At 38.1% G+C, this 16,559-nt stretch overlaps 1 protein-coding gene across 5 annotated transcripts in view; it reads left to right on the top strand.

Annotated features, from left to right (window-relative positions):
- Positions 1-16,559, top strand: part of Pkhd1 (PKHD1 ciliary IPT domain containing fibrocystin/polyductin) — a 438,845-nt gene that overhangs the window by 219,729 nt on the left and 202,557 nt on the right. For all 5 annotated transcript variants that reach the window (XM_050124099.1, XM_050124100.1, XM_050124101.1 and 2 more), the window contains exons 44-48: positions 769-881; positions 1,922-2,027; positions 4,155-4,289; positions 12,592-12,724; positions 14,939-15,185. In XM_050124099.1, the coding sequence (XP_049980056.1) occupies positions 769-881; positions 1,922-2,027; positions 4,155-4,289; positions 12,592-12,724; positions 14,939-15,185 (734 nt within the window). The remainder of the gene's footprint in view (positions 1-768; positions 882-1,921; positions 2,028-4,154; positions 4,290-12,591; positions 12,725-14,938; positions 15,186-16,559) is intronic.

Here is a 16,559-nt window from a genome sequence, read left to right as displayed (position 1 = left end):
CAAAGGAGCTAGCACCCTCCCGTTTGCCCTGCCGATTCGGATTCGGTCCTAGAGCCTGGACAGGCTGGGCTGGTGGATGGTATGTGGTCAAAGAGGGAAGGGAGTCAGATGGAGGGGGGAGGGTTGTGGATATAAGCTGGGTGGGATAGGAAGAGAGAGGGGGTATCGGGCAGAGTAGCCCCTGAGGATGACCAGGAAGTGTAGGAGGGGTGTCTGAGTTCCCTGTCCCGGGCTGCTGCCGCGGTCAGAAACTCACTCACCCCAGTGATGTCTCTCCTGGTGCGTGGACCGGATCCCCTTGCTGCTTGTGTGGCTTGTAAACAAAGGACCTACCTCTTTGCTTGCTTTCTTGTTCTTTTTTTCTTTTGTGTGGGGCACTAAAGTGGTGAGGGAAAGATATGAGGTATCCGGAGGTGAGTGGGATTGGGGTGCATGCTGTAAAACTCCCAAAGAATCAATAAAGAAGTTAAATTTAAAATAAAGCTAGCCCACACATCTTCATGCCACAGAAACTTTAAGAAAAATTTAAAATGGAAGGCTAGTTCTGGAGAGGGACAATTTAAAGTGTAGTCAAGTTTTCTGGAGTTTGGAAAGTAAGGGCACAGGTTGATCCTATGGTGAAATCTGGAACAACTCAGTCCACAAATTTTTTATCACATGTGAAAAAAGAATAAGTAAGAAAGTAGGAAGGGACAATAAAGTTCTTTCTTTGCAGCAACCTCTGCATGTATGGAATAACTATTTTTAAATCTCCCTTAATTTCTGTAGGGCAACAGAGTGTGTGCAGCTGGCTATGGCTATGTTTTCTACCTTGTGACCAGGCAAACCTCACAAGCTCCGCTCCTTTCGTTCACGTTGAACACTGCTCACTCTTGTACCAGGTAATGCTGGTTAAATTCATTTATATATAAGTGGGGTGCTTATGATTTCATGATTGGTTTTATGGACAAAGGGTGAAGGCTTCCTGAAATTTGATTTGAGATGTGGCAATGATACATGCTGTGGGAACACATTCCACTTCTTCAGCCAATAGCATTTAAGATACCAGCCCACTTGGGCATGGTCTCTTATACTGTAAATGTAGCTATAAAGCACACACTCCTTCTCTTTGTTACCCCTAGAATATGAGATAAAGAATATATGGACAAGAGCAAGCTATGGTAGAATATGAAAGTACAGAAGAACAAAACGTGATATAAGTAAGTGCTAGGGTTTACTCTACTAAAAGGAGTAGTTATAAGGGCTGATAGAATATCAGGAAACATGGCTATCTATTTATGGTTAAATGGCAGAAGCAAGTCACAGGGTACAAAAAGAAAAGATTGAGAAATTAGCAGAGTCCATCAGAGAGGAGGGTTCCAGGTTTTGCTTGTGTCCATGCTCCCAAATTTCATTATTTTTATATTTAACGAAGCATAAAAATCAAGACTACAGGAGACAATCAAAGAACTTGCTCTGAATAATCCAACTTTAAACTAGACAATAGAACTAAGATGACACTTCTAAAAAGAACATATAGAAGTGATGAGCTAGTATATTAAAATACTTAAGACTGATGATCAACAAGAAACTGAAAATTAAAACCATGAAGAGTTATAAGTTCACACCTGTTAGGATGAATATATTCAGAATGATGAATTATGGTATTGGCATGGATTTGGGTAAAGGAAATCAAACTTATAAATTACTAATGGGGATGTTAGTATTACTGTTATACACACATAGAAGATCCCCTAAAAATTAAAAATATAAGTATCATTTGATCCATTAATTCTATTACCAGATACACACACACACATCTTACACACACACCTGTAAAGATGTTCATGACAATATGTCTTCTTTTAAAAATGAATAAAACTTCCTTTAATCCCACTGGGGAAATATTGAATTTATTTTTATTCTTTGCCTTTCTTTCTAGGTATGGCCTTCTTATATATCCTCAATTTCAACCACTTTGGAATAATGACACAGGCTTCACTCTCTTCCAAGATTTCATTGTTTGGGGAAGTGCAGGTGGTGCCAAGGTATGATTTTTAGCTTATACATACATGCATGCATATACATACATACATACATACATACATACATACATACATACATATATACATACACAGTCTTTGTTTTCTAGAGGCAGACTGTTACATCACTCTATCCAAGGCATTTTAGTTTGATGAGAATGAGAACACTGTGATGTTATCACATCTAGTATCAATGGTATCATAGGTGTGTGTGTGTGTGTATGGTGCTGAATGCACAAATCCTACATCAGAGGTCATTTTATATATGGGTTCTCAAAACTGTAAGGCAACAGGGCTTTTAAATGACATTTACAATCAGGAGATGACAATTGTACAGGTTCATCTACCCATACTTCCCTTTCAGTTCCTACTTATGACTAATAACTGAAGAACCCAAAAGTAATGGAATTGTCAAATGTCACACAACCAGGAACACAACCAACTGCAGAGTAAAGACACAAATATGTGTTTGTTAGTGTAATCTCCTGAATAATGAATGCTTCAGTGTTAAGAAAAACATGGTTCCTCAAAGGAAATAGGTTCAGCTCTAGCTGTCATTTACTTTAACCAATGTGTTTTAATTTCTATTTTTTTTCCCTCAAAAGAAAACAATAGATTCGTGCTTACTTATTTAGTTTGTATTGCCACTGTGACTTTTAAAAGGGAAATTTTGTTTTCTGTCAGTTAGGAACAAAATTACCTAGGGTCACCAGTACTACAAAGAGACAACTGCATTGAATTCATTTCTGCAATTTAGAGCTGTGCAGTCTAGGATACATAGATGAGGAAATATGTTTTTAAAGCCTTTAGGGACGAGAACAAAAGCAAAATCATAGTAAAAGACAAATATTTACTCAAGTTCCTAATAAAAGGAAGAAAACTTTGCATGAAGAAAGCCTAAAATATACAATTAGGATAACTAGCAAGGAGATCCCTAATATGTTGAACATTTTATTTTAGGTTTTTTAGGTGTTTTTTTTTTTTGCGTGTGGGGAAATGTTTTCTCATGTCTCATAGATAAGAATTATTTATTTGAACCAAATATTTCTTCATTTTCTAGGTATAATAATAGTTTAAAAGCATTATTTTCACCATGTTTCAGATGGTATTTCTTCTATAATGAAGAGAAATGATAGCACACTGTGAAAACCGTACCGGCACCTTTAATTTACGCTTAGCTACTGTATAATTTAAAACTCAAGATTTGCTAACTAAGGCTTGGTTATTGTTTTTAAATATATTTGCAAATGAGTTATTTGTGGGTGCCTGTAATTAGGTAGTAGCTATGCAGTTACCAGCTCAGGTCTTACCTGGTTTGCACTCATAGCCCGTCTCCAAAGAAGTGTCATTTTATAAAATGTTTGCATGCGGACATTTTAGGCCATGGATGTGCAAAATCTGAATGACATGTGAAAGCGTGCTACATCATATGTGAAGGATACCTAGGCCTCAGCAGGACACTTTCAGTTCAAGTATGAATGCAAATATGATATGATTTAAAGAACAAGGCACGGCCATTAGGTTAGCTGTTGGTCCTCACCTTAAAGATGGGGAACCTCAGGCCTAGGGAAGTTAAAAATCATTTTGCCCAAGAGCACTTGATACTAGGAGACCAAGGTGAATAGCAAGAACCCCATTTGCCAGATTAATGGGATTCTTTTCAGCCCTACTAAACTTTGCTACTCCTTCATGCCTTTGTAGAGGTGTTAGTCCCAATACTCATATGTACGTATGCATATGTTAAATCCACACACAAACTTACTGATTTTTGTATTTGCAAAATCTGACTAGCACTGCTAATGCCTTGCTAAAATGCTAAGCACTGAAGATTTTTGTAATGCGACACTTTTATTAATTAATTTTGCACATTTGGGGACTATAAAATTGTTTTAAATATGTGGACAATTCACATCAACCTCTTAATGTATTGCCTGACAGAGGAAAACTGTAATTTCCAGGGGGATTTGTTAGCAACGTTGAGATGTCTGTACTGATCTTGGTAGGCAAAACCTGCTTAAATATGCCAGTGTGCTTATTTACTTATTTATACTTAATCAATAATTAAAGAGTTCTTGTAGTCTGAGAAAAAATAATCCTTAGACCTTTAGCATAATGTAGGCTGTTACTTTATAGATTTTCAGAAGCAGCAATCTGCACCTGAAAAACTTCCAGGTTTATGCATGCAGAGACAGCGGAATCGACATCTTGGAAAGCGATGCGGACACCGTGGTTATGGACAGCTTTTTACTTGGTCATTTCACACACCAGGTGGGTGCTCTACTGTGGCTCTTGTGGGTTGTCCATCAAGACTGAATCATGGAGACTGGGCTCCCTGATGATCTAATACATAATTATAATAGAATTTTTAGTGAAAAAAAAGGTTAAAAGGAGCATTTTATTTGTAATAGTGATGATGTTCATAATAAGATGCAAATACTTAGAGATGGAGTATCGAGTCTATACAAACCAGAAGTTATTAACAGTCTGAAGAATTTTTATTTGAGTTAAAGGTAGGTCTTTTGATGTATGCAAATTCAATACTAAAAACCTAATAGTTTGAGTGTCATGGCTCACGCCTGTTATCCAAGCAGTTTGGAGGCTGAGGCAGGGGATTTGACATAATTTCCAAGTAAGGTTGATGTACAAAATGAAAGTCTGTCTCAAAAACCAAATCAAATGAGCAATTCCTCCCCATGTTGACTTAGTTTAATTTTCTAGAATCTGTCAAAGATTGTGAATAGCACAAAGCTACACTGTCCCCATGCTGTGGTTTTCTACACTTTGTGGTCACATTTTTGTTAACAGGGTCATTTCTCCATTTAGCCTGCCACCCCAAAGAGCATGGATGAGGCTACCCAGGTTTATACAAATTATTATTATGTGAATAGGTTTTGTTGGGTGAGTCATCTATTCACCTCTCTGGAACTTAGGAGTATGGTGGCTGTTTGGGTGGCTTCTGAGTCCCTGCCAGGTATGGACATTGGGGAGTTAGGGGTCCCAGATGGAATGTGTTCTAGGTATTGGGAGCTGACCAAAAGGAATGAGGATGGGGTAGAAGGGGAAGGGTGGGGTTGAGAGGGTCCACGTGGGGAGGAAAGCTGAGTGTGCCTTGAGGAACTGTGAACTGCCCCACCCATCCAAGGAAATGGGAGAAGAGAAGGAAGATGGGACTCTGAAGATGGTGTGCTACAGGACGGGGGATGACACTGGGGAATTGGAATTGGGAGACAAGAGGAAGAATGAAGATTGTCTACCTGATTTACTGACCAACATGCCCAATGGGCTTCAAGGAAAATGCCTCCAGTATTGGAGACTGAGACAAAGGAATGTGTGTGATAAGATTTTGGATGTGACTCATTGTCCTTCAAAAAATACTGTTTCTGTATTATAAAAATCAGATTATAGATGGTTTGTCCTGCATTACATAGTCCAAGGAAGCACATGAGTTCATTTTACATTGTTGTGACCAACATACATGACACGAACAACTGAGGAAGGAAAGATTTATTTTGCCTCAGAGTTGCGTGGACTTGAGTCCTTCATGGTAGGGAAGGGGAGGTGGCTGGAAATTCTAATAGCTATGAGGAATAACATCACAGCCGATAAGGAAGCAGAGCATATGGTAGGAATCAGGGCTTGGGTAGATCGTGTTCTTCCACCAATGGCTGACTTTTGCCAAGCCATCTCCACCTTCTCGTGGTTTCATAGCCTCTGTAAATGATGGCTCTCGCTATAGAACCAGTATCAGATATCAAGCCTGTGGTGGACACTTCATAGTCAAGAGATGGCAATCCTAGTGTAGTCAAAAGCTGCTTCCCAGATTAACAGGATCTTTTCCTCTTAAGGAAGTTCCCGAATGCTCTCAGGGCCTCTTAGGCTCTAGGCCTTCAGTAATTTCCTTTGTCCTTGTTTCTAAAAGAGTCACGTGGATATAAGCAATGAACATTTATATTACTTACTTTTCTTGTGACTGTGGCAAATGCCTGATTGGGTCTGTTTCAGCTAACATTTTGAGGGTATGGTTATCAGGATGGAAGTCACTGAGACAGGAGCACAAGGCAACTGCTTATGTCACATCCACGTTGAGAAGGAGGGTGTGATGAACAAACACTTGTCCTCAGCCAGCTTTCTCTTTTATATCGCAGTCCTGGATGCTATCCCCTATTCAGGGTGGGGTTTTCCAGCTCAGGTGACCTAATCTAACCAAGATCTACCAGACATGCCCAGAGCCACGTCTCCTATGTGATTGTAGATCCTGCCAACCTGAGAACAATGAACCTACACACACTGTTAACAATTTGAAGCTAGAAGATGGCTTGTAGAATTCTAGGGATCCATGGCAATCATTTTGCTTCAGTATGTTCCCAAATGTATTGGTAGGAATTTATATAGTAATTGGCTCTTGTGCTTACATAGATTATTCATAGATATATGATAAATTAAGATTTGAAAAAAATTATTCAAATTATTAGACTTTCCTATATTTAGATTTCAACTTTTGAGTTCACTCTTTGAACTATCTATTTTCTTGCAGTTTTTCCTTTTCTTGAGAAAGTTGCTGATTTAGAGATGACTCATCTCTCTAGCCTGTGTTGCTTCCAGAAGGGATGTTGCATGGTCAACAGACCTTAAGTTCAGTCATGACTTCAGAGAATATGCTAAAGCAAGATTCCCATCAAACTGAGTAACTGTCCTGGTGAATTAATGTTTTAGTCTCTTAATTACTATTAACTAGACATCATAATTAGTGGAAGAGTACCATAAGTTAAGATGTAAATTATGGCCAAATAATGAGATAATAAAATACAATCACACGCCCCTGAGGTTATTCACTAGAAAGGCAGTTGATGGCCATTGAGACTCTCAGCAAATGCAGGCCAAGAGATTACTGATAAAAACTCCTGAACACGTTTGATCTAGAGGATTCTAGATAAAGGTCAGTCACCCGAACAATAAAAGCATTCAATTTTATATCCTACTGTTACTTAAATGATGATATTGTTTACACTGAATTAGCAAGTAAGATAAAATGGAGAGATCCATTGTCTGTACAAAGGGTAGCTCCATATTCGTGCTGAATGCTAGATAGGGCAGCCTTGCTGCTCTTCCGTGTGTGATCAAATGCTATTGATTGTATAAGGAAGGCGCTTCAGTGGGAAACATTTATTAATAGGTATGCCATTTCCTCTGAAGTATTCTCTATGAAAATCTTGTTCTAGGGGAGTGTCCTATAAAGGAGATTCTTTGCTTAATTTCATTTACCCGATGCTGATACTGTAAACCCTTTTGGGTCTGCAATCTCAAATAAATGCACTGTGCCCAATGCACTGTGAAGATTACAGTTAGTCAGATTGGGCTGTATTAGCAGTTTCTGTTCAATAGATAAATCTTAGCTGCTCTTCTCAACAAACAAACAAATGTGTGGGAAGACAGATATGTTAATTGTCCTCATTACAATAACTATTTTACTCTCTACCTAGATACCAGGATCCTGTAATTCTTAAATATACACAATCAAGTAAACATTCAAAAAAGTATTGAAGAGTCTGAAAAACCCCATGATCTACACAACAAGAGAAATGACAGTCTTTAATTAATGAATTTTAAAGTTTATATTATTGGCAGGCATCTTTTTTATTTTTTATTCCATATAAGGAGGGTGTTAGACTGACTATGGAGTAAGATTTCCACCTCTGTCTTCCAAGCTTGCCTGGGTTTGTAGAATGAAAGATTTCAGAGAATTTGGCCTTCTCACTCACATTTGATTGTTAGCATTCAATTATAAGATAATCATATCCTCCAACAGACACTAGTTATGGTTTTTCTGAGTAGAGGAAAATAAACATGTTCGTGTCTGTGTTGGTATTCTCACCCATGTGTTCATGTGCATAGAATACTTTTAATATTCAGGAAAAATGCTTGATGCATGTCACATCTTCGTTTGGTTTGGCAGTTTTTTGAGGCTAGATGCTTAACATCCTGTTTAATCGTCATCCCCTTTCATTTATAGAAACACCCCGGTTTGGATTTAAATTTTGGTCTCCTTATGTTTCTGAGTATCTTCAGGCTGGCTGTCTTTGTGTTGCTATTGGAAATAATTTGGTATTTGTTTAAAGTGGCCAGACAGTTTTGCAGATGGGATAATGACATTATAGTTACACCAGACTTGTGTTTAAATGATGCACATTTATGTGTATAGGTGTGGTATAATGTATGTCTGTAAATACATTCCATGTGATTTACCAGAAAAAAGTAGGTGATAAGAATAAGATGCCATAGTGTAAATACTTGAATCTAGATCATTGTTAATCATAAAATTCTCTATACTTTCAACTTCTTCACTCATTTGAAAATATTTATAAAATGTGAATTAAAATATTCAGCAGGTGTTGGTGGAGCTGTTTCATTCTTCGTTCATTTTCTCGAGGGGTTATTTCTCATTTTCATTGGGGATTTGTCTACCCCAGTTTAGACCTTTCATCTTTTTCATGTCTCTGAATTCTGTTGCAGGGCCCCTCTTTTCTCAATACGCTCGCTCCCGCTGGGAGAAATCTCATTTTCTCTCACGGTTTCAATTACCATCCGTGCTGATGTCTCCCACGTATTTGCATTTTCTACTGTCTTGTTTTGTGCTTTCAGTTTTAATCATTATTTTTGTTTTCATTTCCCCCATTTTTCTAACTTGATTTGTATTGTCCTGTGTTGCATCTTTTCAAAGATATTTTTCTCATTTCTCACATACTCATTATGCTTTGACATTCTAGCTATTGGGATTAAATTTTTAACATGCCTGCTGGTTGTGATGATGTTATAATTACATTAACGATGCTAAACTATACCTCAGCAATTCCAGACTTCAATTTTTTAACTTCAATCTTTTTTCTTCTTTTCTTATTGCTCAAGATCTTTAGTCATGCATATAACAGGGTACGATCAAGACCACTCCTCCATTCCTTCCACTCCGTCTTCTCCTTTATCTGCCCCACTATTTACTCTCATCGTCATGTAATTTTTCTAAAAGATAATCCACTGAGTCCACTTAGAGATACCTGCAAGTGAAGGACATAGGACCATCCTCTGGATCATGGGTAGCTTCTCAGGGGCTACAGCCCTGAAGGAAACTCTCTCCCCTTTCCGGCAATCCTCAGTGGCCAGAAGCTTCTCAGCTAGGGATGAGGCTTTGTTTACCTTCTTTCTTTACTTATCCTTTTATCCTCTGCTTCTTTTACGCCCTATTGGTTCTACCTTTGAAAGTAAATTTTATATGAAAATATTTACAGAGAAAAGCACACAATGTATTTTGTCAGTGAAGTTTTAATTAAAGTAGAATTGCATCAGCTTCCCCTTTCCTTTTCTCCCTCCAATCCCTCCTATATACCCTCCAGCTCTCAAATTGATAGTCTCTTTTCCCTGATTGGACACAGGCTACTCACAATTGCTGGAGAAAGAAGAATTAGCCTCTCCCAGGGATGAGCCCCCTTATTGGTTATCCAGTACATAGTGGTCAGTCCTGAAACCAAATACACAAAACTAGCAAAAGAGAGAGAGAGAGAGAGAGAGGGAGAGAGAGAGAGAGAGAGAGAGAGGTTCAGCAGATTGTACTCATCTATTTGTGTGTGCATGTATGTGCACACACACACACGCATATACACACACACACTCACACACATATGTCTGTATATAACAATAATGATCACAATGTGTTTTTCTTAATAAAGCAAATCAACCATATACCACCCTGATAAGAAACACTACCCATTTCCCTTGTACTGGCTTCCCTTTCCCCCAGATTTAAACACAAGTATCCTCAGCTAAAGGGGAACCATGATTCAGACTCCTGGTGATATGAATTGATTTTTTTCCTCCTCATTATTCGATATAACACAGTCACAGAGCACATTATTGTTCCTGGGTTTCTTTGGCACAATAATATGTCCATGAGCTTTGTCTGTCTTTTCGTGCTGTAGTAATTTACTCCAGTCATTGTGTATTATTCCATTTTCTGACTGTACCAAATATTTTCTCATGATCAAATTCTGTTTATTGAATTTCCAACAGGAATTGTTGGTATTTGACAGTTTCTAACCATTTTCTACCTTGTTTTCCTCATTTGAAAAAATCTGTATAGACTCTTGGAGTTTTAAAACTTATACTCTGAGCTCATGTAATTCATCTTACTCCTTCTGTGAGAAAAACTCAGGTTTAAAGTGCTCTTCCTCTGAGCCATTCACCAAAGAAGCAGATGCTTTTCAAGAGCTAGTCCTTTTATTCAGAGCTCTAGGGCCTTCCAGTGTGTCTGCTTCCCTGTCCTCTGCAGTGGTCTGGTGTCTGGTAACAGGGACGTCCAGTGTGTGTGCTTCCCTGTCCTCTGCAGTGGTCAGGTGTCTGGTAACAGATCACCCACTTTGACTGTCCTTTCAGACATTTCCCCACCACGCATTTTCCTTTAAAAATTAATTGTTTAAGCTAAAGTACAAAGCAGCATTTTGTCATGATATCTGTGTAGATACATCAGCACACTTTGTTCTTACTCATCTGTCTTCTCACTCCCCGTTACCTATCCTCTTTTGCTATCACACCCCATGTTTCTTATTGCTTTCAACTTCCTTCCATTCCCATTTTCCTATCTTTTCATGCCGTCATTTCTTTAAGATTTCTTCATCCCTGATCCTTAATACAACTCCCCAGCTTGGTCAATCAACAGTTTTCTATTCCTATATCGTCCATGCCCAGGATGGGTTGATAATTCACCTGGTGCAGGCAGTGTGTTCACACCCACGAACCGGTAGACAGTCACTTCTGTCTGGAGAACTGGAGAACTTTTGCTTGCTTCTTGCCCCCTTCGTTAGTACTGTCTCTTTATACATTTGTGATGTTTTCAACACTTACTTTATTAGGAGTAGAATCATATTAATTACACTGTTTTCATTTTCCTTGGACTTGTATACTAACTTTACTTACATCAAGATATTTATTTATTTATTTATTTATTTATTTATTTATTTATTTATGATTTCTGTCTCTTCCCCCCAGCCGCCTCCCCTTTCCCTCCCCCTCCCCCAGTCAAGTCCCCCTCCCTCGTCAGCCCAAAGAGCAATCAGGGTTCCCTGCCCTGTGGGAAGTCCAAGGACCACCCACCTCCATCCAGGTCTAGTAAGGTGAGCATCCAAACTGCCTAGGCTCCCACAAAACCAAAAGGTGCAGTAGGATCAAAAACCCATTGCCACTGTTCTTGAGGTCTCAGTAGTCCTCATTGTCCGCTATGTTCAGCAAAACTGGTTTTAACCCAGGCCAGCTGGCCTTGGTGAGTTCCTGATAGAACATCCCCATTGTCTCAGTGTGTGGGTGCACCCCTTGCGGTCCTGAGTTCCAAGATTTTATTTATTTCCCTTGTTTGTTTATATTCGTTGCCATTTTTTTCCTATTGCAGATTTTTAAAAAAGAAATGGTTCTCAATTGTGCAACGACTTTTAACAATGGAAAAATTCAGAGCCAATAGCTTAGGTGAATGGATTTGCTGAGGAAGTTTTTGTGGGAAAATCTAGAAAGAGTTGTGTCATTTTGGATATTTAAACAAGATTCCTTTTCTGTATTATCTGTAAAGAAGCTAACCTTTTTTGATGTGTTTTTCTACATTTCAACACATGTATAAATTTGTGTCACCACAACTACCATAATCAATATACAGAAGAGTTGTCTCAACCTCAGCTGCCCTGGGCTTCATCTCTCTAACCACATCCTCTGCTGACGACTAATGCTGAGCCACCACTAATCTGCTTTCTGTTGGGAAGGGGTCTTGCTCAATAATTACATAAGTGAGATCATATGGCATGCAACATTTTGGTATTGGTTTCTTTTGGTGCCAAATGTTTTCAGGTATTCATTCAACTTGTTATTTTTACTAGGATTTTATTTCTTATTGGTTATGAATTATATACTGCTGCACCAATGAAACATAGTTCTTTTGTTCTTTCATTTGTTGAAAACCATTTGAATTGTTTTCCAGGTCTTGTGATAATGAACCATTTGGTATAAGCATTTATGAATGATTTTTGTATGACTGTTCCTTCTCAATTGAGTGGCTGTTCCATATGAGGCATGATGAGAAGCTGCTAAGTGGCTTCCCTTGTAGCTACTCCATTTCATATTCCCTGATCAATACATGAGCTGTAGTAGTTTTCATAGCTACTTGAAACTGATACTTTTTTAAAAAAATCTAAAATTCTACTTGATATATTGTATTTTAATTCTACTTCCCTATTTTACCTGTTAGACATTTTCAAATGTCCCTACTTACCATGCACCCCTTGCACTTTACAGAAATGTTTTACTTTCTTCCTTGATTGGACTTTCTGTATTTTTATTTTTTAGGTATATGGTTTCTGTTTTCTAGATATGTTATTTCATATCTATTAGTAACAAGTGTTTTGATGTTTCAATAATTTCACTATGTAGCTTTCAGTTTTCTCATTTTAATTATTTTTTACTTGTGATTACAACTACATCTCATATGACTGTTAGTCTTACTTTGTTTCTCTGTTTATCTTTCTGTTTTTAAAAAAAATTGTAGGGAAGTCTATGTATGTCAGCTGGGATTAAAACGCCTAAAAGATGGGAACTGACGGTTTCTAATACAACTTTTGTTAATTTTGATCTGAACTGTGTGGCCATCAGAACCTGTTCTGGCTGTTCCCAAGGACAGGGTAAGTTTGAGCAGACAGGACAGATGGTAAATAAGACCAGCATCAAGTGAGGCTGACAAACAGTGGCAGAGGCTTTGATGAGTCAATATTGCTTTCAGTTGCAAGATTATATCAACACAAACTGTTATGTTCCTCAAAGGAATCCAGGAGGCTAGGTGCTCCCTGCATGTCATCTGTTGTCCTTGTCCTCTACGTATTTCAGTGACCATGACATTCTGTCATGTCTCATCTGGATTCAGAGCTTCATGAAATGTAGACATCTCTCTTGTCTAGTGCCTGTTTTTAAACTGGTTCATGCAAGAGAGACTGTTGCCCAGTGAAGACTTTTGTTGGTGAGATGAATAAATGCCATTAGACGGGTGATGGGCACATGAACTTATACAGGTTTGCACACACCATTGCTGAAAGATCCAGAATGAGGGTACTTGAAGTTTTCAGCAACTTGGGCTGTGATGTGTACAAAGAAAGACAGGCAACTCTTGCTAACTTGTCAACTGCTACACAGAGTGGTGAGAAATAACTCCTTGGAGGACTCATAGGCCAAGGTGGAAAGAGGCAGAGAACAATTTAGTTGGTCTGATCGTTGTAAACAGCCAAACCAAGTAATTCAAGTAAATATGCTCTTGTGGTTTGAATCACCAATTTAGATAATTGTTTGTTTTTTTAATTAAATGAATAATCAGCCAGTCTCCACTTTACTATTTTACCCCTGTGTAGGCAGAGTCAAAGATCGGGAAATTTTAGTTTAAGACTGTGAGATCGTCATAGGTATATTAAAGTGCCCTTTATCTCATAGTTCTCCAATTCCCTGATGATTTCATATCATTCATCAGACACTGAATAAAGAAGCTCTCATCACTGGGTGATGTTGGGTAAATGAACTTTTCATTTATTTAAAAAATTGTCTGTTATTGGATCTACATAAGGATCTAGAAGGTTCAATCAGGAAAAACACATACTTGTTCAAAAATGAGTGTCTGAGAACCTAATTTCCAAAGGGTGATGAGAGTATAGTCTTGGTGAATTGAACACAGTCAGTGAAGGACCAGGGATGGGTGTGCCCTGGAGAAGTGACTCTCTTGGGCATCAAAGGTTGAAGAGAAAACTGCATCAGGAAAGCCTGATTTCCAAGTATTACAAATAACAGAGGCAGAATCTTAGAGATTTTATAGATCATGTTTTCCTTGGGAAATGAAACACATGTCCAACATAAGAAAATTATAGAGGTGAGGGTGTTAGTAAGTGTTATGCATTACAGAATATGGAATTAAGAAGTTTTTCACACATGGCTTGCTTCACTGCATGTAATCCACTGATAAGCAGAGCAAAAATGTTACATCTGTGAGCATCTTGTTCTCATTTGTTTTTTTTTTTCTGTAGTTTATAATGTGCACAACACTATAGTATGTAATGCATATCTTGAGCGTTGTGTGCTTTTATCCTTCAGTGATAAGGATGTGTGGTATAAACATGTCCCTAGGTAGATGGACTGGCAATGATTGTGACATGAGAGAATGAGCTGAGAAGTGTGGCTTGAACTAGTACTTAAAAAATGTGTTCTTAAGACCGTTTATACTAATGGCTAATAAAATATTGGTTGCGAAAGTGAGTATAATAAGAAAATTAAGGTCTAAACCTCACAGTTTGAGGTATCATTGATGAGGTTAGGCTATGGTAGAGGAATGGAAGCCAAAAGATTGAGATGTTAGAGTGTAACACCTTTGGTCTTCAGAGAACTAATGTTTGTTGTTTCTATTTCTTAATAGAAGAGCCCTTCCTCCATGGTATGATTGATATCTGAGGCTATTCTTTTGTTATCTAAAAAATTCTACTCATTGTAGGGAACTTAACAGCATCTCTTTCCCATTCTCCTCAGTTGTCAGTAGCGCCACCAATGTGACAGTTGTGACAGACAATAATAACTCAAAAGAATGTCAAATGTTTCTTGGAGAGTAAATTTACCTCTAGAACAAAATAACTGCCTTACAGAATAAACGGAATAGTGGCTGGCCATGCAGTTCTTGGCCTCCAACATCTCTAGCACATGTATCCTGATATAAGAGAATATCTGTGTTCTTTTTTTCTTTCATGGATGACTGAATGAATTATGAAATTATAGAACATTCCAGATAAAGTACTGATAGAAACCTTGTGAATTTAGTTCTGTAATAACAGATTCATGTCACTTATAACAGTCTGTCTTCTATTTTGTAGGTGGATTTACTGTGAAGACCAGAGAATTAAAGTTTGAAAACTCTCCAAATTTAGTAGCATTTCCATTTCCTCACGCAGCAGTTTTGGAAGACTTGGATGGGTCCCTGTCTGGGAAAAATGGAAGTCACATTCTTCCTTCTATGGAGACCCTCTCCTATACATGCTTGGTCAATGCAAGCTTCAGTCATATTGTCCCTGGGAGCATTTGTGGGGAAACTGTTGTCCTCCATCGTATGTCTATTCGTTTGTAAGTAGCATTAACTGTACTTCTTAGCTTGTCAATGGGCATACATATACCACTCAGTCAGGCCTAAGCATATTGAAGGGGAATTGTTTTCTGATGAGTTGAAGCTTTTATTTCTCTAAAAGTGAAGTGGGACTAATGTTGACCACTGTGAAACCACGAATCTCTGGCTGTTTTAGGCTGACTCAAATAGCAGCTGTCAGTACCTTGAGGTCAGATGTTATAGCCCGTGACCGCTTATTGACATTTTGAGTCAACAGCTTCTTCTTTAAAAGACTCATGACCAACAAAATATTTGAAATTTATTTAAATGGAAAGTACTATTTAAAAAATTCCAATAATGCCATCCTCATTTATATACATGCACTTTCCCCAAGCACTTTTTAAGTGTTCAGTGTGCTTCAGGGGAGCAATTGTGGATGCCTTCTCTTACGTGCCAGGTTGCTTTCGTCTAGTTCATTTTCCTTGTTAATTTCATGAACTATTGGATCCGTACAATACCTTTCCTATTAATATTGGAGCAAGGACTCCTTGGTTATGCTACTCAAACTACCATTAAGTCATCAGCTGGGCTGTTTATAATGCATAATAGGATTGCTTCTGGTCTCTTTAATTTCCAGGTAATGATAGTGGAGTGTCTGGGGCTCTCCCTTTTACCTATTTCAAATGCATTGTATATATTTAGCCACACTTATTTCCTCCTGTTAAGTGTCCCAACTCCATGAATATTAAGCCAAGTAATTCGGTCAGACCACACTGGCAACTTACTTGAACCGGTGTTCTCTAGAGGCGGGAGAGTCAAAGAGTCCAGGGTTGTACTAGCTGCAAACTGAGTGCATAGAAAAGTCCATTTTCTCATTTTCTTTTGGAAGACTTAAAATTAGAGTTATCTTTGAATAGTCCAAATATTTTCTCTCCCTGCTTTCCAAAGTATTCATTATTTTCTCTGCTGCAAAAGGGCCCCAAATCCCACCAAGTAGCATAAGAGTGATAGAGGGGGATGTTTGCATTTCAGATTTTCTTGTGCTGAGAATAAGTTGCTTTCTTTATTCTCAGGAATGTAGCCTGATATTAATTATCATTATTATCAGTATGCTTTCACAAAAACCCGACTTGAAGGCATGTTTGGGGAATCTATGAAAGTTAGTGTTTTTTATTCTTATATGATTTTTCCCCTACATGATAATAAGAGGTTTGTGTAGTGAACAGGGACATCATGTACATGTATGATTTTATCTATATGAATCTGTCAAACTTCTTCTAAAACGGCTTTCTTTCAGGTTTGCTTAGGTGCTCTTGTGTGTGTGTGTGTGTGTGTGTGTGTGTGTGTGTGTGTAGTGGTAGTAGGCATTGTGAAGAAGGCTCTGCTAATCATCA

The sequence above is a fragment of the Alexandromys fortis genome, unplaced genomic scaffold (assembly GCF_014885135.2).
Source record: "Alexandromys fortis isolate MF-2015 unplaced genomic scaffold, M_Fortis_MF-2015_v1.1 scaffold_207, whole genome shotgun sequence".
In the NCBI taxonomy this organism is placed as follows: domain Eukaryota; kingdom Metazoa; phylum Chordata; class Mammalia; order Rodentia; family Cricetidae; genus Alexandromys; species Alexandromys fortis.
Note: the sequence above shows the minus strand (reverse complement) of the source record. Positions and strands in the feature narration are given on the sequence as shown.